Below are 26,228 nucleotides of genomic sequence, written 5' to 3' on the forward strand. Positions count from 1 at the left end.
AACAAGGATGTATGTGAGCGTATATGCGGACAGACAATACACATATAAAGCTTTTGGCTGGGCTTTATCCGAATTGCACTATTTGAAATTCAAATTCAGGTACTCGGATATTATTTTCGTTTTCTGTAGTTCTTTCGCCGTTTGATCCAACATTACTCTGTAATTTACACCATTGGCTCTCGTATTAGGCCAAACGTTTGTATTTATTCTGGTGGAATGATATTGTAGTCGATAATTCAATCGCATTCATTAGTTCGCTCAGTGGAGGATTCACGTTAGCAATCAATCCATTCGATTGTGAAATTAGACCAACTTCATAGTATACATTATGTAAATAATTATAATAATGCTATTTAAGATGTACTATTGTAACATTATTGTTACCAATAATAACCGGTTCTGGTTGTATTTGCTATATTGATTAATGGTCACTTCAATCAATTTTACTTCACATTGGCAAATGGTAACTATTACTCATCTAAATAGAGTAAGTCCTCGACTTACGCGATTCTTCTTTAGTCTAAATTTTTTTTCTTGGTATGTCCATTAAATAATATTTTCTTGAATGTATAGATATTGATCTATTTTACTTTCACTTATCCTTTAAAACTAAAACATATTTTTTGCCAAAAATGCTAAATTTTCTGCTTTCCTCGACGCGAAAACCTTCGGAACCAATTAATCGCGGACTATAATGTACTTTACTACCATCATAAGTTCACTCGTTGACGAATTACGTTGAATATATCTAATTTATACGAACAATATTTTTCGTGTAGTAAATCGAGCATTCTATGTATAATATTAGACAATTCTAAGAACAATATAAAAAAAGAATATTTGCTTGAATTCTAGTTTCAATTTATATAAAAATATTTTATAGACTTTAACAATATAATAATGAACAAAAAATATATTATATACAGATTACAAATGCTAAATACTTTAAAGTTAATTCTGTCAAATTTGTAGCTATAATAATTTGACCAAGTTAATATACAAGTTTTGTACAGATTTTTTTTATGAACATTTCTCCGTTTAAAAAGCGTACTCCTTTTCATGATATTATACTTTACTATTACTTTAATATTAAAATAAAACTAACTAATGTTTGTAGAAACATCATTTCTTAATTAATCTTCGGGAATTATGTTATATTTTAACCACTGTTAGGCATCTTTGTTTCCCATAAAACTACACAAATTTAATTTGATAATATTTTATCAAGATAAGTTTAAAGAGATTATTAATCCGAATTTTGGTATTAATGATATATATCTAAAAGAAGTTAGACGTTTTAATACAATTTAATATATTCAGGAATAAGCAGACAACTTTACTGAATTGGTGCTTTTAAAGTGCAAAATAGAGTGGAAGGATGTTTTTTTACAGTTGCATTTGTAATTAAACAATTCATAGATGTTGTTATTTGTTTGAAAAACTACTAAGAGGAATTTTATACGCCTTTTGCACATTTCGCACTTCTTTTGCATTTACTTCGAAAAATTTATTTTATTGTATATACATTTCTAATTGAAAATTATTGATATTTCTATCTATTTCAAGCCAATACTAATTACTACTGGGATTCTTAAATTGAATTTACATGAATATTGTGTTTTTGTGTGCTACAGCAATATGTATTTGTTCTTTGCAGGATCGATTCAAATTCACGATCTTGAATGCTGTATTAGTGGCGAAGAACGGGGATTTGGCGGCTCTTGTGGATTCGGAGGCAAGAGTCATGCTTTTATATTGCACAGGAGAGGAGGCTATCGGGATACTATCGGCCGCCAGAGACTTGAAACTTACTGGAGAAAACTACGTCTGGGTTGTCACCCAAAGTGTTATAGAGAACCCGATGCAAGCCCCACACCAATTTCCAGTCGGAATGTTGGGTAAGTTATATATCACACATTATACATATATTTATTGATACACGTGTATAGATTATTACACTGTAGATATTTGAACGGTTATCCAAAATAGCTTTGCGTGAACTAACATTTGCGTTTATACACTACACTGGCATATGCATATACGTGTTGACAGATAAACATTCGTGTCAAATGTTACTCATAGTGTGTATACAGCATAAAAGTCAAAGTTTCTAAGACTTGAATCCAGACTACACGTGACATGTGACGTAAATCTACACCAGACAGACCAACTACTATGTAGTGCATTAGAAATGCAGTATCTAATCAATAATGTTAGTTCAGACTGTATGAAAATCAATAGCAGTTGGCACTCCTGATTATCAATTATATTGACAATGGATCACTTTATGATATATTATAAAAAAAATGCGAATTATTTCTACTTATATACCACATTGCCGGTGCCCGCGGGTACCAATGTTCAGTTTTAAAGTGCTCGCGGGTACCAATTTATAGGTTTAAAGTGCCCATTGGTCAAATATTCAATTATCTATTACTGCATACATAAAATATTGCAAGGTGCCCGCAGAACTCCTGTTCCATAAATTTGTCCTCCTAGTCGAAAAGGTAACCGAGCCCTGCCATGTTTTATATACGTAAATTTTAATCCTTCGTTCCAAGATAAGTACCCAATTTAATAAAATGGAAAATATTTGGAAATTAACACTTATGAGTAACATTTAACAAATTAGTAACTATAAACATTGTCTACTTTTTCTGCGGTTATTTCGTCCCATGCTTTATATACTGCCGCAATTAATTCATAAATACTGGATGAGAACTATTTGTGTTGTAATGATTGAATGGTGTTAAAGAAATGTCCAAATCGAGGACATTGAAATCGGGGTTGTTTGATGGTTGACAAACCATTCTTATATTCCACCCATTTTCATTACCAGCGCGAACAACTTCCTCATCATCAAAACTGCAATGTGGTTTAGCATGATTTTGATTGGCATTATTTTATTATCCATTAAATGAACTATAATCGGGCACTTATTTTGGAACCGAGGGAGTATTTTTTTTTAAATCAATAAAATACGTAATTGAACTTTTATATCTCTTACATGTAATATTTTATTTATAATATTTTAAAAAATCCATATCTAATTTGATAAGTTCGGTGGGCACTATGAGATAAAGTTATTACTTAAACATTTAATACATAAATTCAAATTTTAATTAAAAAAATGATTTTTTTAATACAACTGCGAGTGTTTGATGTTCAAATGTCTAAAATATAAAATTGCTTGGTGGGCACTCTGGGGACCCTGTCAGGGGTCGGCAACTTTTGAGACGAAACAACCTGCAAACAATATGTTGTCTTTCAAAATGTGAAACTATGACAGTTTTTATTTTATTTTGAAATTTATCTAAGATCTACTTGCAAGTATATAAATAGCGGCAGTGTGCCGACGCCTGGTTTAGATTATAGTTGCCAGTGTAAAGCAGATTTTTTTTAATAAAAAAAATGTGAAAGCATGTACATCTTCGTAAAAGCATGGAACGCTGTACCTCATTTCCCCTTTGTATATTTGCATTTCATAGGACCAGATAAATAAATAGAAAGTACTTTGCAAAGAAAGCGAACGGGATTAGTCGGCCCGTAATGCCATCTAGTTCTACACATTTCTTTAAGATTAAAGTATTATTTGCATTTAAAATCGAATGGGCTCAAAGAAAATGAGTTCAAACGGCAAACGACATAAAGAATGGCTAAAGTATATTCAATTATACGAAACCTTTTTATAAATTAAATTAATCCAAATTTACAAATCCAGTTTCTTTAGGTTTCCACTGAATATACTACAAATGCGAAATATTCATTATATAATTATTTTGATACTAAATTTATATTTTGATATATTACATTTATTTCATACATTATGATAAAGTAACTTATTAAATATTTGCATTAAAACTTATTACTATGCTGTGTAATGGATTTATATTATTATGGCATTATTGAAAATATTTATGAATAAATATCCAAATTAAATGGTAAAATTTACTATAATAACTGCATGCAATATTTATGTTTTCATATGCAGATGTGATCCGTATATTATATAAAAATTGTATTCAATACAACTATATGAAGAATAAGCCATTTTATTAAATTTGAAATTGTAGCAAATTATATACAGTGGAACCTCACTTAAAAAGCACATATTATGTGTATGTTTGAATATGTTTCATAGTAATATCGTATAGTGAACGAGTAAAAATCCGGAAATTTTGGAAGGGATTAAACGAGGTTCGACTGCACCTCTTAATTAATATAATCAAGCATTACTACATGTTTATCATAAAATTTAAACAAGAATATTATATTTATCTACTTAATAAAAGTGTTTCATAAATCTTTTGTAGTTAATTATAAAGAGATAATGCTACGTCCACACTACTACGTCCAAATAATAATCTCAATAAGTCCTTAAACACGAAGATTAATCAATTAATTCTGGGCAATGAGTATTTTATAAATAATACTGAGGATTTTTCTAACAATAAAAAATTATACTTTTACCAAAGCAAATTACAATAATACCTCGCACAGTGCGGCTTCGATCAGTCTGGATTTATAATAGTACGGTTTAGAAATTTCAAAACAAACTAAATTTTATTTCAGCAAACATGAATTCTAAATAAATAATACACCACATTATTACGGTTTCAAATAGTGCTGGATAATCACGGATTCCATAGAGCATGCGAGGTAGTTCTGTACAAAATAATTAATAGAGAATAATATATATAAGATTGAAGCATGTTTAATTTTAATGTTATAACTTTGCTTTCATATTTTTATAAAAACTTCAATATAGTTGATACTGAGGTATATTTTTGTCTAGAAATATTTATTTTTAATTAAACCTTGTGGTACTATAAATATAAATAATATGTACAGCATTATTAATAATACTTATTACCAGTTTTTTTTTAATTATGAAGAATAGTATTGGAGCGAATCTCCAGTGAGTCATTTTAATGTGATGAAGGTACAGAGGACCTTAGGTTGTTGACCTCTCGAGCAAATGGCTTTATTCGCAAACGCACAGTTTTTTTAAAAATGCTTGAAATGTTACTAGTCATTTCCATGAAAATGTTTCAGTGTGGATTGCATTACTAAATTATAAACCAAATATCTGCTTAGTTCCAATAATTTAGTTCTCCAATAACAATTTAGTATTTAATGGAGTGATTTACTATCACCTATAGTGCACGTCCGTCGGAATAAGGTAGGATCAACATCGTAATGCCAGAGCTTAGTAAGACTATTACAGACAGTTTTATTGCAACCAGTGTAAATAAAATAATCCTCTTCAGGATAATTCCAGTATACTTGATATACTGGCGAATTGTATTATTTATTATAATTTATAGTTACGTTCTCAAGTTCATTTATTTAAACAAAAAATACGAATTATTTTTTACTGCTTTCCTTGAATGTGCTGTAATTGAAATAGAAAATGTATACATCGACGTTTTCATGTTTACTAAAAGCTATAATACATGTATTTTTCTATCCTTGAGCAAAAAGCAATTTTGCGTGCCGAGCAAAAAGAAATAGGAAATGGATTTGCCCTCGATATATTATCCTCTGATGTTCGTTAAACTGATACGAGAAAGATCACTAGAAGATTGCTTTTGAATCCTTTAAGATGCGTCTCGCAATTTAATTTCTATTACTAATCCTGAGTATTCAATGCTAACCTACTTTATAGTACAGATGGATTTACTCGACATATAGTTACTATTAAAAGGAAATTAATTAAATTGTAAATAATAATAATTAATGAGCCAACTGCGTCGTCTTTATAATTTACATTATACATCACTATAAAAATTTATTGTAGATTCAGATATATTATTAAAATTAAAAGTTATAAATGATATTTTACAATTTAAATTTATGAGCCTCACACTTAATGATATATAATAATTCATAATCAAAATAAATGCAGTAGAAATAGAATATGTGTTGAATCTAGAACTGAGTCTCGACATTTTTTTGATTCATAGGACTCAAGACAATTGTTCAAGGTATTCCAGAAAATTCTCGGAACTTAAGAAATTAAAAAAAATGTAAAATATGAATATATTCTTAACAAATATAAAAATAATTATAAGAAATGGTAATAGAAGATAAAGTAAACTAAATATTTATTAAATAGACGCTGTAAAAATACGTGAGTGCATTTAAGGACTCCTCTGAAAGCAAAATTTCCTACTAAGGAAAATGTCATCTCACATTTACTATTTGTTGGTTTTATGCAGAGGAGTCAAAAATATTAAATTATTTTTTAGTACTTTTTATTGAACCCGTTTTGTAAGAGATTGAATATTTTGTATTTCTATTAAAGCTGTATTAAGTTAAATTGCCTTAAATATGATAAATCCAGTTCTCGAGTTTTTGTCACATAAAACTTTACCGCAACTTGCAACACTTTCAAAATTGATAAAGTATATATTTTAGATAATTTTTAGTGCCATTTCCAATTTTGAAATTTCTCGAGTCTCGAACGAAAATTCCCGGGTATCGAGACCAAACTTTCCCGGAATTTTTTTCCGGTTCAGCAATCCTAGTTGAAACGGATTATAAGACGCTCTTCAAATTTATGAAATAATTATTAGAATATAAATATATTATTTGGACAAAATGACATTTATTATTGTTTTTTATAATGTTTCTTTTATCATGATGGGCACCACAATTCCAAGTTAAGAAATAAAAAGGTATATTTGAATCCGTTTAAGCTTATTGTTTAGATTAACCTAAACACCTACTTTAGAATCACCGATGAGGGAACTTTACCGTATTATACTAATACAATTTACAGGAAAATAGCATGTGATCATTTGCATCCACAAATTGATTAAACAATTCCGGACACTCGCTGCTGGCTACGCAATCAATGCATATTCATGTTAGATCGATGTAATCCTGCAGCTAAATTATTTGTAATTTGTAGTTTATTCAATTAGCGACCAGCCTATGTCCAAAATGGAAACGAATTAATTACTCGAATGGTTTAATTGTCTATACATTCACCTCCAAACATTAACCAACGTTGAATTGTGCACCTGACCACGTATAATTAAACATTTACTTTTATCTGAAATTCAGCATAATTCAGAAATTTGAGAAATGCGAGTCAAAACTTTTTGAAATGTTCTCATGGGGCCAATAGTTAAATCTTTTGCCAACATCACAAAATCTAATTGATATTCCGATTCCTTGGAAACATAATTGCAATGATATGCAAATTGAAAACATTAGCTCCGTCTGCATATTTCGAAGCTCAAAACCTTGTTGGAAATCACTACCCGAAGTTTGAATATATAGGATGATTTAATATTAGTGCAGCATTCTGATTGAATGCGAGCATTTAATTAATTGGAGCGTTAGGAAATTATTAGATTATGGTCATGGTTCATATGCAATGAAAATAGAATTTAGATGAAATTGGTGTAATTGATTAGGTCAGCATTGGATAGATTAATTATAGAAAACTATACACGACATTTGTTCGAAAAAATACATAAAAATACACAAAATGACATAATTTTATGAAAAAATATTTGCATTTTCGGCAGAAATCAATATGTAAATGTCAAAATCAATAGGTCAATAGCCCTTTTCAGTAGCTGAATTTTATTTAATTTTTGTTATTGCCTTAAGTTTTTCTATATTTTGTAATTTATTTATTTGTCAAAGAGGAATTGACTTTTATAAATAATCTGTTTTAATCATGGAAGAACATTAGTAATGCCACATTTCTACTTTTTATGTGGAACAAAAATCTGATAATCCTTCTCCTGTTTAATGCTTCGCATGTTGAACTTTTGCGGATTTTGTCTCGTTCGCTATTCCATAAAAGTTTCGTAAAAAAGTTTTGTTAAGCTTCGTAAATTACGAAAAATATAATGCATTGAGGGAATGGAAACATTCAGAGACAAAGTTTGCGGACTAATTAACGTTACCAATGCAAATCATTTTTAAAAAGTATTTATAATTTTTACTATTCGAAAAACACATACCTTTTAATTCAATTTTATTATATTGGATCAATCGTGTAATTATGATTGAAACACACGTATTAATATAAATAGAAGTAGTTTCTTCTATAATTATAATAATAAATTATCAAGTGCAGTAAATGTATCTTCATTATTAAAACTAAGAAGACATACATTATAAATAAAATTTATAAACAAGTATACTTATGTAATTGTATAAGTTACTGTACTTTTTATAATAACTTTTACAGACATGGAATACTTTAATTAATAACGTAATTTTATGGTCTGGAAACTTTACAACACGCTAATTTCAAAGTTGTTACGCTTTCGCCTCTCAACCCGGTGTATGTTAAATTGTAGTGTATTTTGTTACTGGATTTTGTGCAAAATCAAATTCACACCAGTTCTCCATAGTTAGTTTCTGAAACAACTCTAATATCAAAGAGAACATTATACTAACGAATCCTGACAGTTTGTATTTATACATTTATATGAAAAATGCAAAATTAATTTGTTTTGGAGGACAATACTACTTTGCATATTTGTAGGAGTACTCGTACAATAAATTATATTTATTATTATTTTCTTTGTAATAAAAATGTTTCATTTTGAAATGAAGATAAAAATAAATGGTATTTTCACGAGTTTTTGTGAAATATTTTTTTTATGAAAAAAAAAAATCAATATCATTTATATAAATATCCCAATGTGTTCTATGTTCTATATTTATTTTTACTATCAATGCTATAGTTGCAATAAGATTAAGATTTATTTAGTATTTTTGCGTACATTCACATTATTCATGACTACATTGACAAGTTGAACTATAATATTCATTTATGCAAACTGCTAATTGGTTAATGTAAAATCGTTTTTGTGATTTAAACATCGTTTATTTGCATATTTAATGATGATATAAATTATTTTATGAAAAACAACGAAACAATACATTTATTGTGGCCATTACAAATGTTTGAATACGCAATGAAAATGTTTATATGTCGATAAAAAAAAATCCGAATGGCAGTTAAAGTTTGTAGATTTTTAACTGCAGTATTGTGTTCTTTTTATTCGAATGTGTATTTAATTTTTGGTTGAATTCGGGATGAGATGCCATCGTCCAATTTTAACAAAAAAGGAAGGTTGTATCGTGTAATTGAATCCCTTGTAGTAAAAGTTAATGTTATGTGCGGTCTGGGATGTACAAAAATGTGCGTGAAGAATTGAAATTTACTGCACGATGTGCACTCGAGGGGAAAGAAAAAGAAACATTGCGACAAAGGTCAACGTCCTGTAACAGTACAGTTGGCATAGTTGTTAAAGTTAACGAAAAGTTAAAATGTTCGACTACATTGCATAAAACATTAGTGTAATATTTTGCTTAATAATTGCTACACGTCTCATTGCATGCCGCCTGTCTCCTAAATCACGAAGCATGACACAAGAAGCAACCACTATTTCACCATTGCATTTACATATTAATATATTTCGATGCAACTATTCGTGATTTATGGATGTGCGAAATACTAGTAGTTACGAAACAATGAAAATATTTCAAATTATAACTAAATTGAGTTACTTTCATTTTGGCTGCCTTTTTGAACATATCTCAAATATTAGACAAGCTATGGCATCTAAGTAAACTAGTGGTTTCCAAACGTGATGTTACTACGCCTCCCTTAAAAATATTTATTCATTTGGCGCCTCACCTCCCCATCCATTTCATAAAATAGATAAAAGTTTAGCAGTCATTTGGAAAATTGCTTACTGTGACTAATATTCGCGCCTCCCCTTAGACTAGTCCGCGCCTCACAGTTTGCGCTGCCGTAAACTACACAAAAGAAAGAAGAACTGAAAAATTAAATACAAAAAATGCGTGAACTTACGTGGAATGCAACTTTATTAATAGTACCGTGTTTTATTTTTTTCTTTGTTCTTAATATACTATAATAGGTAATGCAAGGTACCACGACGTTGTTAATCAATACATTGCTTCGATTTGGTATATTTTCTTTGTAAATTCACGTTATTTGGATTAAAATGTTTTGGTCTTCAAATTCCAACTTAACTCAAAAGCCTGTGAAATATGTTAGGTTATTTAGCTATCAATGTAAACAATACCAATATAATGAGTATTGCCAGTTATTTTTGAAACTGTGGATAATCTAAGATTTTCTTTCATATGTGTACCATATTGTCGAACAGAGGGTTATTTGAATATACATACTCAATTATAAACATTTTATTTTGTTAATTTTTATTGATTTTTTTTAAATTATTCTAGAAATTAAATGGAATATCCAAAGGTTTTAATCGAGTGGTATAAGTAATAATTAATGTTTTAGAATTTGGTTTACCGTAATAAAAGTTTAATTAATTTACTTGAGTAATACTGAGCGTACTAACTTCTATAAGATGCAATCCCGGAATTGTGCTGAGGTTTCGTGATCCCACTTCGAGCATCAATTAAAATAAAAGTGCACAACTCCGGTAAATTGTGTAATTTCCTGTTAATTCCCGGCAGATTAAACGCCCGTGAAACTGCTTCCAAATTAATGAATTCAGTATTGCAATAATAAAAGTGTTGTAGTTTTAAAACTAACCCACGCAAAATGCAGGATGCAGTTAGTTTTCATTGCTATGCGCTAACTATAAATGCACGATTCCCGTTAATGAATGAAACGTATTCGGCTTTAATCAAGCTGCACACGTACATATAAAGTACTGATATTTAATTAGCTTGTGATTACAATTGTCTGGTGATATGTGAGCACATATTGAAACAAACATAATTTCAACCTGAAATTCAATTCATATATCAAAGTGTAACAAACCCAAGTGCAAATAATAATAATAATGTATATTGCATCAGTCGTACAAAAAAACATATACAGAAATAAAAAGAACAAAATTAATTTATATAATTTCAAGAAAGTTAACTGATACAAAGGGCTATTGACCATAGGTCTTTCTGAAGTACAAATATTAAATTGTGAATATAATTTTATTGAACGGTCGCTGTAAAGTAATTTTCAATAATTAACAATACACAAAAATGTAAGTAAAGTTTTATATAAATCTATGAAATTATTAGTATCTTTACCGGGGAGAAAAATGTTTGTTGATTATTATTCTAAATACATTTAAAAAAAGTAAGAGATTTTATTTTTGGGTCATAATGTTTAGGGTTTAATATGTAACCACAATAATGAAATGTACAGGGCGGATAAAAAGTCACAATACCATTTTAAAATGGAATATCTTTTTCTTTTCTTCATAATTCATATTTATTGTTTCATAAACAGAAAACACACTTATTGAAAATAAATTTTGCAGTTCCAAGAATTGGTAATGCAAGAAGTTATTTTCATTCATAATCTCATTGTGATTTGCTAATAAATAAAATATGCGATTTTAAGGGAAAGAAAGTACAAGAATATAATTGAATAGTAGAAATAAATAAATGTACTTATCTGAAAATATATAGTTAATTTGCTATATACGAATAATGATCGCTATTGGAAATCCTCATATATCGTAGTTGATTCAAGTATAACGCGCTTTTTGCCCAGAATTTTATACTTTATTTCACTCCATTTATGGTTTTCAGTATTACCAATTTTGTGTCTATGGTGCAGGAGCAGGCGTATAGCAATAGTTTTTTGTCTGTCATGTGCACAAGCTTAAAAAAAATATACATCAAATAAACCGCCGTAAAATCCCAATATAAAAAAAATCCTCTTTCAATGGCCCATTTTTAAATGCCAAAATATTAGTGCGTGCATGTAATCCTCACAACATGCATTTTTCATCAGTGAAATGTTTTTTCCTATTCCTGTATCTTTGTATCCACTTTATTTTATGATATAACATATTTGCAATTAATCCTTCAAAAGCCTCTCGAGTTGCAAAATGCAATTACGTAGTACTTTATAAGTTTGGCCTTTAAAATTTTCTCAACTAATTTGAGGCACGACTAAATTGTGTACATTTATTACATAAATTATAATTTATATATTACAATAAGAAACTATATAAAATTTATTTCCATCTTATTTTTTACATTTGTTTATATATTATTATTAATGTATATATAAAAGATGCTCAGCAAAGAAATAAATTGTTAATAATCAATATATCTAATACTTACATACACAAAAAGGGCAGTTTTACAATACATTTCATTGTAAATTATTACAAAACTCTTGCAATATATTAATTAAACTTTGAAATAAATATAACTTTACGAATATCATATCGATATTTCTTATTTTCTATTGATTTTCCTAATTCTAATAATAAAATTTTCTATTATCAAAAATAAAATTCTTAAAGTAATAACTTGTGTTTAAGTCAAGATGATTTATATGAAATAAAAAATATCTCGTAATAGGGATATATCTCAGAGCAAAACTTTTCACTATTTTGTTTTAACGTGTTATTAGAAAAGTTATTTTTCTTCATTATAGTTCAACCATGCACGAGGGGAATGCATTTTACTCTTATCTTCGAACAATTTTTTTTTGCTTTTCAAGTGAACGGAAATCAATTTTATGGAGAGAGATGAAAACTGACAGCTCACATGCGACCACCGGATTCGCTCGCTATAATCATTTTATTGATAGTCCGCTCGTCCTGAAAATGAGCGAAAAAATAAAATAAAAGTTTGATTTAAAAACTATCGACAATTTTTCACTGCAATATATTTTGCAAACCATTTTTATAATCAATTTAGTGGTATAAAACAGCAATCAATTTTTATATTTTTTTTTCAGATACACTTCAATAAATTTAATATTAATGAAATATTATTATTCACTATGTCAAACTGATATTATTTTAATTAAATAATTGATCTAAATACTACGTATGTACGTAATACGTACGTAAATATTATTCATTATTTAGGTTATATAGAAAATTACATTAAGAAAAACTATAATATTTCAAATATTATAATTTGATGTTGAATTTACATGCCTAAAAACAATATTGCAATGCTTCGTTTGTATGTATAGATAATAACTGCAGTTTAATAATTATAAATTAAACAACTGCGCGCATGAATGTATGTGGTAACTATGATATTAATTACAAAGCCCAATAAATTGTAAACGTGTTGTTATTCAACAGAACTTTATCGATGTGTTAAATCATTGTTTTATTCTGTATTGATCGTTATCTATCATGAAACATACATTTTTTTTTTAAATTTAATCTGACGGTTCTCGTTATTTTATCTATAAATCATAGATTTATTTTTATATTTATTTTGTATTTCAGTGTATGTTTTATATTGAAATCTGCTGTGTTTTTTCTTTCATATAATTTTTAAATCCAAACTCAAATCATCATTGAATGCTGTTTTTTTTGTTTCTTATAATTGATTAGTTCAATTATTTACTTTCATTAATGATAAAGGGTGTCCCAAAATTCACGCAAGAAGTAATATTGATAGATAACACAGGTTTTTAATTGCATATTGTATTTTATTTTGTTGATTCAAATGTATACAGGATACCCTCGACTTACGGAGTAGTTTCGTTCCAAATGATTGTTCGTAAGTCGGGTGAATTTTAAAAATTTCAAAATATACTTATCTTACCACACTTTATCATGATTTTTACGTTTATATATGTTAAATTCGGTATTACTGACTGCATAAATTTAAAAAAATAGATTAAAATAAACAAAATACTTTTCAATATAGACATCATAATTATTTAGTAAAAAACGACAAAAGAAACAAAACAGATAGTACATCTTCCAAAAATATTATATTTTATTAAAGAAATTATCAATTTTTGTTTGGACAGTAACAAGTTATAGCTTTTAGAATTTTGTTCGTAAGTTTGGGAGTTTGTATAGAATAGTATATCGGGTTTATGGCTTTCTAGGCTTTGCTGGCACTCTTTTATCAAAATTTCCTATGACCTTTTTGCATAAATGTGGCTGAATTTCGTTGATACAGTGGGCATAAACTACTGTGGCAATTAAATTGTTGAAACCGAATGTCGTCTACATCCATTTCTTGCAATTTAGGCAGAAAAAGCTCTAATCACTAATTGATGCAGTCTACCTGATTTTTTTTTAATAATCAATAAAAAAAATTACAATTTTCAATTAAAAACCTGTGTTATCTATAAGAAATTAGTTCTTGCGTGAATTTTAGGATAACCTATATTTGCAGACTGATGAAATCCAAAGGTATTATTTTTACATAAAGATATTTTATCAATCGAGAAAATATTTTTTAAATATATATAAACTAAATATTAGTGAACATACATTGTTAAATATTGAAAATTGTAGAGCACATCAGTGAGCTTATTTTTCTTTTAAAGTATTACACTGTAAATACACATATTATTTGCTCAAGCAGCTTACCTTCCTCTCGGACGTATATAATGTATACGTTGGAAGTCTTTTGATGTTGGATTTCTATAAAATATTTCTGAAGTGAATCATTAAATATTTAATATTATATTACAATGATGCTTAAAGTTATGGCAAGTGTTAAGTTTGTATCTATATATTTAACAACCATACGTAATCGCAATATTTGTACTTTACAAACTAAACATATTACATATTAAACATGGGCGGAGAGACTTAGGCGATAGCCCTTTGGTTGCATTGTAACTAATAAATATTATTACGATAGGTTTTTAATACTACTATATCTAAAAAAACATGTTTTAATTTATTTACAACATAAATTTAAAAAATATTGTTTTATGATGTAGAATATATTAATAAAACATTCATTTTTATTAGTGATTTGTAGATTATAAAAGCATAAGAATTCATTGGTCATGATTCCCTTTTTTGTTTACAATTTTAATATTGTTATTAACAATACTATAAATATTACGATTTAGGAATTTTATTTTTTCCAAAATAAGTGTTCAATTTAATAAAAAATATGCAAAGGGATATATAACGTGTATTGTCACAACTAATCTATAACATAAAATGGAAAACATTTGAAAATTAACATTAATGAGTAATTTTGAACAAATTAGTAACTATAAACGGTTAAGTTCCTGAATTTGAAATAATGTTTCTCGCAAACGCAGTTTGTCCTTGCTCATGTAAGGAAGCTTGCCTCTTTTATGAAGCATGGTCAATTCTATACACTTCTGCAATTATAATGAAATTATTATTCGTTATTTCGTCTCATGTTTTATACACGGGAGCAATGAGTTCATCAATACTGGACGGGGACTCTTTGTGTTGTAAAGATTGAATGGCGTTAAAGAAACCCTAATCGAGGACATTGAAATCGGGGTTGTTTGGTTGTTGACTAATCATTCATATGTTCCACCCATTTTCAGTACCAGCGTTAACAACTGCCTCATCATTAACACTGAAATGCGGTTTAGCATTATCTTGCTGGATTTTGATTGGCATGGCTACTACCTATATGCCATTTTTTATTATCGCGGGAATTAATATTTCTGTAATTATTCAAATATAGACATTTTGGGTAGTTTTTGCAAAATAAAATTTAAAAAAAAACTAAAATCGGACACTTATTTTGGAACAGAGGGAGTATATACTTAAACTGTAAATATGATGATATTATAGATAATAAAATTATTGATTTCTTACAAAATTTAAAAATATTTTAATTTGAAATGATCAATTATTATTGATGACGAAAGGTCTACAACTCGATTGTTTGTAAAGTAAATTACATTGTAAGGACAAACGACAGCTGTTTGGTAGGTAGAAGTTTACTAAATGCTTTAAATTGAATAGCAAGAAAATGGTTAAGGAAAAAAAATACTACGAATTTCAGCAGTTGCTATTGTTTTCCTTAATTATTGTCTGCTCCGTCGGCTGGCCGAGTGTTTCAGTTGAGGATGGCCTCCTCTGAAAATTACAAGCCTCGTAAAATATGTTTTCAACTTTTGTACGGCACGGCAATTCTCCTCCTCTTTATGAGCCGCCTGCAATTGTTCCCCACTAAATTGCTTCAAATAATGCGAGAAAATTCATTTTTCTACTTCATAATACGAAATTATTATGCCTTGCTACTGTTGTTTTTACTACTTCAATATTAGTATAGGCACAATCATATTCATTATACTAATTAAAAACACTGAACTAAACAAATACAATTATTCATATAATTTTGATTTAATAAAAGAGAGATATATCATTATTCACAATAAAAATAATTATTTAATTCTAAAAACAGAAAGATTCCGGTTCAATAAAAATGGATCTTTAAAAAAAAGACAAGAATATAAATAATTAATTTAATACAAAAATGACATATTAAGAAAATTGGTTAAAATAACTAATTGCTTTAGCTTCTTGTGTAGGTTCTTTATGTGTATATTTTTAACATTGAGTTTAATGTTAAATTTAATGTTTTTTATGGATTGCTCGTTATAAAAATACTCAATATTATGTATTTACAATGTTTGAAAATGTGTGATTTTGCCTGTATGTCATTTTAAATATAGTAAACAAATTGTGAATACATTAATGTGTATATGTAAAGTTAGAACATACATTATTTATCGGTTATATGTAAAACCTGTCCCCTTGCCATGCATTTCAAATTTCGAACTGTATTTTACATCAGAAGTTTGTTATAGTTTATACAACATGTGCTATGCTCACGTACTGGTTGTGAGTTTGCCATCCACAAAGTCATAACAACGATGAGACAAAGACGAAACAACTAACTAGTCTTTGATTTGATAATCGAAGTACTTTCGAAAATGTTTCACTTTATATTCATTCTTTCGCTAGAATCTTTTGATATATACCCGGCGCATGCACATTAAAAAAATAGAATCTAAACAGTTTTTAAAAATAACATCTCAAACTATGATTCTTTCAATAAATTTAAAGATATATATGGGTATGAATAATCAAATTGAAATTAATTGAAAATAGTAAGATCTTTCAGTTAAGTAATTATATAATACTATTAATTAATTTGTAAAAATCTTAAAAGCTGTAAAATTTTACAATATGAAATTCCCATTAATGCAATAACATGAACATACGTAAAATTTATAATATCTCATCTTCGTTTTCAGGAATTGTACAGTTCTATAGCTATTTATAGAGTGTTGCTGCAATTTAAACAGCTTTAATGTCTTTTTGTGCGAGCGCTTCGGTTTCGTATATAATTAATCCGAATTTCGCCGGAGTTTCGTTCTATAAGCTCTTAGTTTACCGCTGGATCTCGTCCTTTGAAATTGGGGTAGAACCGCATACCGGAATAGATAAAAACATCCGTGAAAATTACGATTAATGGGTTTGCACATGAAATGAATGAGGTTGTGTGTTGCTGCTGGGTCACAATATCGTCGATTCGCGTAACAGCGAAATTATGTAGCGGCAGTTGCGTAATTTTAACGACGATGTACTAATTATGCGTATTCTCGAATTCGCTATAATTATTATACCGATGAATGTCATGATAAACAGCGTAAACCATCGGTGTCTAAATCAACACTTTTTACTTGCATCTACAAATAAAATAATCTAGTCAGAAATGAAATACGATACATATATCGATATATATATTATATTTTTGAAATTTTTGACATTCAATTTATAAAAATTACACTAAATATTTGTTATAATTATATGTACACAATATTTATTAATATAGTAACGAAAAATAAAATAAGCAATTAATTTCCTATAGTTATAAACTATTTACATTTATACAAAACTAAAACAATGTCTCGACTCCTGATAGCTTAAAATAATTGCCTGTTGATTCTCGAAAAATACCAAAATTGTCCTCGGGACTTTAATGTTTTCTGCTCAATATCTTCCACTTTTTTGATTCGAAAGGATAATCTGGCGAATATTTTGAAATGTTCAATATGTTTTTTCTCACATGAATACAGTTTACTAACATAACGCATAAATAAGAATAAAATTTACCAAAACTCTAGATTATATTAAATTGATGGATTAATAGCCACAGTTAAAATAAGAAGTATTGAGTATTAAATATTATTTTCATATGATTTATTAAGAAATTGTATAGTATTAATTATGGTTATAAAATTATATGAAAATTATAGATCAATTTGTTTGTTGCATACTTTAAATATATTATATTTAGTATGGTAGCGGTAGTTATTATAAATATAATATTGAGCAATACATTGAATTCTATCTTAGTTTTTCAATAGTGATTTTTATACATCTTTACTTTATTATAAAATCATGAATCTTCAGGATAATCAAGAATATGTTGTTGTTATTTGTGCCCAAGGAATAAAGACACACCTTATAACCCGCCACCACCTTTCCCACATTACATAAAGAGGTGTTCACCAGCTCCAAACGCAACAACAAGACGTAAAGTTGAAAGGACGAGAGAATTCCCTTTGGGGATGAGTATACAAGCGAAATAGAAATATCTCTTCCGAACGATAGCAAGCGAATTCTAAGATCTTGCAAGAGGAAATTATACATGTTGTCAGATGGAGACAACCAGAATTACGACGAGAAATCGAAATACCATATAGTAAGCACTGCAGATATGATCTAAGATAAAAAAAAAGCAACAAAAGAGATAGTACATCTTTCAAAAATATTATATTTTATTACAGAAATTATCAATTTTTTTTTTGGATAGTTATTTTTTTATCACTATATAACTCCTTGATATGGAGTTCGTAAGTCAGGGGGATATCTGTACAACTATAATCCAAGTTTTTTCGAAGATTGTTAAATATCATGAAAAGAATAATTTAGATTTATCAATTTCAAGTCTATTATTTATATCTAACTCGTGTCCTACTCCGTTTTTTTTCTATCGTGAATCATAAATACAGAGCTCTTTGAGGGAAACGATCTTTTAAAGAAATTTACTAGTTTAAAATAATACACCATGTCATTACACTTAACACAATTTAATAGACGTTTCGTACATAGTTCTATCACCATTTTTTAAGGAAATAGAGCGTATTTTATGAAACAGCGTTTTACTAAAAGCGTTTATAAAATGCACGTCATGTTTTCCAATTTGCTGGAATCGACATTTTTTTCTACACTATCTAAAGAATATCATCGCAGTATCGATTTCTTATCAATGGAAAATTAGATTACCTCTTTCACAAAAGTTAAGGAAACGCATGTACGCTTTCTAGGTAATACGAATACCAACATTTTAACTGTTTGGATTTATTGTTTTGTATTTCTTATTAATAAAATTAAATAATATACATAATTTATTGCATATTTTATATTGGCTATTGGCGTACGTAAATTATTATTTTCTTATACTATTAGATTGCCCGCAAAGATTGTGCCAATTTTCAGGCAGTGCAAACCACCTGGAACAAACAAAAAAAAACCTTATACATTTTGGAATGTTTAAGTTACGTGTATATAGATCATTATGGTGTATTCTACATAATTAATTATATATCGATATATAAAATGTTTGAGTTTTAATTTTTGTTAAAAATCGCCAGGAACTTTCCTAATATTTATATTTTATAATATAATTTAATTTCTGTTACAAATATATTTTACTAAGAATAATTTCATTTTTTTGTTTAATCAGTTTACCGTACAAATATTGTACATTGCAATACAAAAAAATATATAAAGCTCTTAGAATATTGTCTGTTTATATGTATTTTTAATAATTCGTCATTTCTTATTTTATGAATCTGTAAATAAAAGTTTTAAATACTGCCAAAATGTTAATAAATAATATAATTTTTAAATATTTTAAAAGTTTAAAGATAGGCAATTTTTATATAAGATATAATAATAAGATAAAAGATTTTATAATGCATTACATATATATTTTAGTCATTGCATTATTTCTCTCTATAAATATCATAAGATGTAATACTAATGATGGGGTGATAGTAATAAGGAAGCATCTAGTACTTATGAACTTGACAAATATATGTACTCCATATGTCTCTAGATTGTTTTTTAACCATATATTCTTCAATACAATCTGTTCAGTCAATATTATCGAGGAACCAAATACAATATACAAACAAAAAACTTGTATAAAGAAAAAAAAGATACTAATTTTTAGAATTTATTTTGTTTTTGCTCAATGAGATATTAGTTTTTTTTCTTCAAATTTTCAAACTGGAATATATTGATTCTGGACTGATGGAAGTCGCACTCTGTGAGATTTTATAAAATATATGCCCATTGCATAAAAATAATAATATGCATATTAAATATAGCATTACAATACATCTCGTTGTATGCCTTTAACTAATTTGAGTTACTTCCTGTATGCATACCTTTTGTTTCTAACGCACATCCGGAAATTTCAGCTGGGCGCTTGTATAGGAAACACAAAATGATATATTGTATGCAAGTGCTTATGTAAGGTACAGTAGTTTTATTACATGTGAGCGTATAGCCCGTAGGAAGCCTTAAGTCCTCATACTAGTTCAAGAAAATGACCATATATAAAAACTATTTAAACTAAAATATAATTACCAGATAAAATTAAGAAGAAGGAATTTACTGGAATGTATTACAATTATGCTTAAAGTTAGTTCAGACATTTGCTTGCTGTCTTTTTATGCATACTTCTAACATTTCTAACCTAAATGGAGCACTATTGATTTGTAAGAAACAATCCTTTGCCACAAAGAATAACTTCAATTTCTTAGAACAATTAAATCAACTTAAAAATATATGTTTCAAGATAAAAATTATATAAAACATATTTGTTTATAAATTTTTGGGGATTCTATTATATAACTAAATAAGATGTCTACCCTTGTCCTTCTATGTGTAGTTTAGGTATATTCCATTAAGTTTTGTTGTTTGTACTATTAAATCGATTTTGTAGAGCAAATATGTATAGGATGCAGCCTTCAAGATTTTTCACTATCATATTTCATCCATTATCCACCCCAGTGTTTTTGTGCTGCCAATATGATGTCCGACCTTTCGGCATATCGAATTGAATAGAAAGCAAAGAAAAAATCATTTATAATGTTTATTTGGATGACAGCATTAGAATGAAGAGTGATGTATATCAGTAATCCCAAGAAAAATGAAACATATATACTTTATATAGAAATATCTTTATTAAATTTGAATGAATAGAAAGAATTGTGAAATATTAATTTATATATAGCTTACACAAATTACAAAATTAAATGGAAGTCATTTTTTATATGTAATTTAATAAATGCGTTCAATTTAATAATGAATATTATGAAATCGAATGCGCTGAATTATTTTTCAGCTATACTTTGTCCAGCTCATTCTGCTCGTCTGTATATTTTTATATTTGTTCTTGCTGTATTATTTATGTCCACATTAAGCATTTTATGATACCATCATTCTGATAACACTACTAAACACACTCCGGAGAACACACTTTTGGGATAAGTGTAAAACAGTTTTTCATGCGAAAAAACACGTACTGCAAACAGCCTTTTTTATTCTTATCTCGAAATACTCCAGAGAATGTTATATACATTATACAAGCATATTTTGTTATGTTGGGCAGAAACTATGTCGGTTTCTTTTTATTTTAAGAGTGACAAGGGCTTACATTTGTGGTGAATAGCGTTGTTTAAAAGGTTATTAATTGATATTGATTTAAACACAGCCTCTGCGACATTTGGATGGGAAATATTTAGTATGTTGTTTAAATTTGAGCAATGACGGATTATTTGGCTGTGCATAAATGATAAGCTGTTTCCATTTCTAAGTAAATTAGGTAATGTTGTTGCGAGTAGTGATGTACATAGGAAAATAAGAATTATAATTAGAGAAGGTTTGTATGTAAGGATAGTATATTTGAAAGCAAGTAGCTTACAAGGATAGAGGGTACAAGATGTGTATGTAATTGTATGTATGTAAGTTCAAAGTAATTAGTTATTTTGGAGAACGTTCGCTTTGAGAATATATATTTGAATAAACTGGAAAGACTCTCTCAGAAGTCATTATTTTACAAAAATAAAATATATAGTAGCAAATTCCACGTAAATAACAGAAGGTTTATTTCCAATTTAAAATTATTTTATATATAAATAATTATATAAGAGGGGTTTAACAAAAGTTCGCTAAGTTGGCTGGAAAAAACAAAATAAAAACAATTTTATTTTAATATTTTTAATTTTTATCCTTTTGTAATTTCTCTAAATAATTTTCATTTATTTCAATACCTGTCTTAAGTCAGTAGAGTCACCTTTCAACCCATCGAGCGGATTTCTTGGTGCAACTAAAGTGATGATTTAATATATGCGACAAAACCATGGCATTCAAGCCCAGTTCATTAACTACTATTTCCTGTGTCACTCTTGGATCTTCGTCAGGGCTACATTTGTATCATCGGTCGATGATTTCGGGCAACCTTCACGAGATTCGTTTTCCACAGAAAAATGTCCGGTCTGAAATCTTTGAAACCACTTGGAAATAGTCACTAGGGATGATGCATTCACTCCATATACATTTTGACTTTCCTGGAAAATTTGATTAGGCTTCGTTAGAGAATGATAAAACAAATTTTTGCTCCCATCCATTCTTATTGAAATCTTCTTGAAATTTGATATGAAATATCGTTAGACTTTAACAAATTGAGAAACAACTTTTGTTTTTTCAGAAACAAATGACTTAACGCCAACTTAGCGAACTTTTGATTAACATGCAAAAATATTTTTTAAACACTTGCAAATAAGTAAAAATATAAATATAAAAACAGATATTTACTATAATTTATTTTATACTATTAAAAAACAAATATATTTGCACGGTTTCAGACATATAATGTTACGAAATTTTCATTTTTGTAACTTACATTCATATTTGGTTTATTTATTTATATCTGGTTTATCGTTGTGCTCCCTTTGTGAGAGTTTGATTTGCATAAAGTTTTTTGGAATGTGCTTTGCATGCAAATCAAATGCAGTTGCTTTTTATGGGACCGTTCAACTTTTTTCGAGGTTGAATATAACTTTTTCAACTTTTTCGAAAACATTGATAAGACAAATTTATTTATAATAACCAATCATTTCAATACCGTATAATTATCTAATACATTTGTATGCTAATGGAAGTAAGATATATAGATGAATGAATAAAGGCTAAGATATGACCTATGAGATACATCTGTGTCAGTGTCCAGAAAACCAAATAATATATTATAATGTTCATACAATAGTATGATGGCTTTGTTTTCAATTAATTTATATAATAATAATAATTTATTGACTAGACTTTAATACATGAAAAACATAATAACAATAATGACAACCAAATAATAACAATTATGAACAAGAGAGAAAAAACAGGCTGGTCAAAGGGTTATTGACCGAGGTATTTCCGCCCTTTATTTACTATTATTTAGTACTTACTATAAAATGTATTTTGTTTTTTAATAACTTTTTTTACTTTTGTATATAGGAATCAATTTAGATCTGACGGTTTTTATAATGATTGAAGTTAACGTTAAGCGAAATGCGAGCAAAATATATTGTAAGAAAAAATGACTGCAAAATGGAAGGTATATTACATTAGTTTATGTGGGGAAATTGGTTTAAGGTTCCACTGTATATTATAATAGATCAATTGAATCTAACTCAATATTAACAATGTCAAAGAAGTTACAAAATCCTCCATAAAATAAAGGAATTATTTTGGAAATAAGTTTTACTATGATAGGTTATACAATATTAATGTATAAATGTAGATTAAATGTGGATAAGATAAAATATTCAAAGTTGCTATAGAAACATTCATGATCGATCATCCATAAGAAAAAAAGAGGAAACATCAGAACTAAATTGTAGCAGATACCGAAATAAGCTTGAAAGCCGCTTGAATATTCTAAATATAAATATCCATGACAACACCATAGCAACCACACGAAACGTTTTATACATGTATATTTTCTTCTTGATATAATTTTATTTTGCAATTGTAAGTAATTATCTTTTAGTATTTCAATATATTAGTAATTTTTCACTATTTTATTTTTTGCAAATATTATATTTTTATCTGAGAAAATATGTATTTTTTTGGGCGAAAAGTCCTCGGTCGTTAGCCCTTTTTTCAGCCTATTAATATATATTTTTTTATGTTAGAATTTATTTATTTATATGCATAGTATGTACTTTTTTTTTTGTTATGATATTTGGCCAATAAATTATTATTATGTAATTTTATTTCTTTAAAATTAAACTATCGAAACAAAAGAATATATAAATTGTTACAAAAATAAAACTAAAATAAATATAGTAAGTAGAGAATAAAATAATGTTCAAAAAGAAAAACTTTAAAACTAATATTTTTTACAAAAATCATAAATTCTAAAATCAACACGAATATCGAAATCCAAGAATTATTTTTATTTCTTTGAAGTTTTCGGTTTCTCGTCTCGTCATGTGTCTTAAGAGGCATTAGTTTTATGTCGAAGATTGTGAAAGGGATAACCGCACGGAAACGTTATTTACTTCAATAAAGCTGTGTCACAGGTCGCATATGTTCGGAGGATTCTAAAGCTAAAGGACTTAACGTCAACCCAAAGGGGAGAAGATATAAAAGACTTCAGCGGAAGCAATCCGAAAAATAATATAAATCCTCTACGTGTCCGTTTGTTTATTTACTTGATTTTCCTCATACTTTTTTTGTACTCTCCGCATCCTTTTAACACATTCATACGTGTGTACTTGTTTTGGGCGCTTTTATTAGAAACTATTTTGGAAAGCGGCGAGGAGCGAAACAGGATTAACCGCAAAGTTTCTCGAAACAGTTGGAGAGAGGGGCGGCGCTCGTCCTTGAGAGGCAAGGATGACTGGGTGTGGTCCTGGTGAACGCGCTCAACGCAGCAACGGCCCCGAATGCACCGGAAAATTCACCACTAATTGCATAATGTTTATGCGCGCCGACGCGAAAAATTTATCAATTACTGCAATTACTTTACGATGTTAATACGGTAATAAAGCAAAAAAAAACAGCGAAATGAAAGACACAGGACGGAATTAAAAAAAACACTGTGTAAAATAGAACAGTGTTTAATCTAATATTTGCTGTGCGTCCCGAAGCTTCCTTTTAAAGCACACACACACAGAGTTTTAATTTAATTTTATGCAAACGAACAATCTAAATGCAATTTAAAAAATGTTACTCTGTCACGAACGAAAGGAAAATCCATATTAATCCAAAACGTACGGAATTTCAGTCCATTGCATTTACCACGGCACTAGTAATGATTCCTTGGGGGTATTCTTCATTTCTTTTTTTTTCACTACTTGTAATATGCAGAACGGATATTTAAAATTCCGATAAGCTTTGAAATGTGTGCGTGGACGGTGTGCACTTTTCATCGTGATTTTCGACAATCGCAAATAATTGAAAATATCGACCGGAGTTTATCCAATCAAAACTTGACGACACTCGAATAGATTTTCGATTAGTAGTTCAAACGTAATTACAGAATGTTAATTGGGGGAAAGTATTTGTTTTAAATATTGTTCATTGCCAATCGAACTGAAACGGTACAGCTGTTGAATTGAGTTTTGTAAACTTAAGAATTTATATTATAGTACAAATTTACCTTTTGCAATGCGATAATCGGTTCCACCAATATTTGTTTGAAACCGACCTAACCGAGAACTTTAAAACCGCATAAAAAGAATCTGCACAAATAGAAAATTGTCTGTACAAACAGAAAACAATAATTTTGAATACTATTTTTTTTTAGAATTAATTTATATTTTGTCGATATAAAAATTAGTTTGTTTTGAAATTTTCATACCAGACTGATCGAAACCGCTTATGCAAGGTATTGCTGTATTATTATTAGAAATATTATCCATTTTATCTTTTACATACAGATTTATTGATATTTTTCTTTAAATATTAATTTTCCTTAATAGTATAATGTAAAATGCATTAATTTATTTGAATGTTTAATGGCATCAGAACATTAAAATTGAATGCATAAGAACTATTAAAGTTTTTAATAATTTTTTTTTCATTTCCAAAACACCCTTTAAATTGATTATTAAAGGAATTATTTTTTAAGGTTTTTTTTTGAGATTTTTAATTGATATCAAAATAATTGAGAAAATATTTTAATTTTGTACTTGTGTCTATTATTATTTTTTATCTCATAATTTCGATTTTGTCCATTGTATAGTAATATTTATTGAATTAAAAAAAATCTATTTAAATTATTGGTCATTTCCTTTCAATGTATTTTTTCAAAACAAACAGTTGTTTTAACATAACCAATTGATTGATTATTACAATTATTATAATGACTTT

At 28.1% G+C, this 26,228-nt stretch overlaps 1 protein-coding gene across 2 annotated transcripts in view; it reads left to right on the plus strand.

Annotated features, from left to right (window-relative positions):
* Positions 1–26,228, plus strand: part of LOC108557899 (glutamate receptor ionotropic, NMDA 2B-like) — a gene marked incomplete at its 3' end in the record, with an annotated part of 154,584 nt that overhangs the window by 108,955 nt on the left and 19,401 nt on the right. For both annotated transcript variants that reach the window (XM_017914610.1, XM_017914611.1), the window contains 1 exon segment: positions 1,658–1,898. In XM_017914610.1, the coding sequence (XP_017770099.1) occupies positions 1,658–1,898 (241 nt within the window).

The sequence above is a fragment of the Nicrophorus vespilloides genome, unplaced genomic scaffold (assembly GCF_001412225.1).
Source record: "Nicrophorus vespilloides isolate i.1.1-1 unplaced genomic scaffold, Nicve_v1.0, whole genome shotgun sequence".
NCBI classification, from domain to species: domain Eukaryota; kingdom Metazoa; phylum Arthropoda; class Insecta; order Coleoptera; family Silphidae; genus Nicrophorus; species Nicrophorus vespilloides.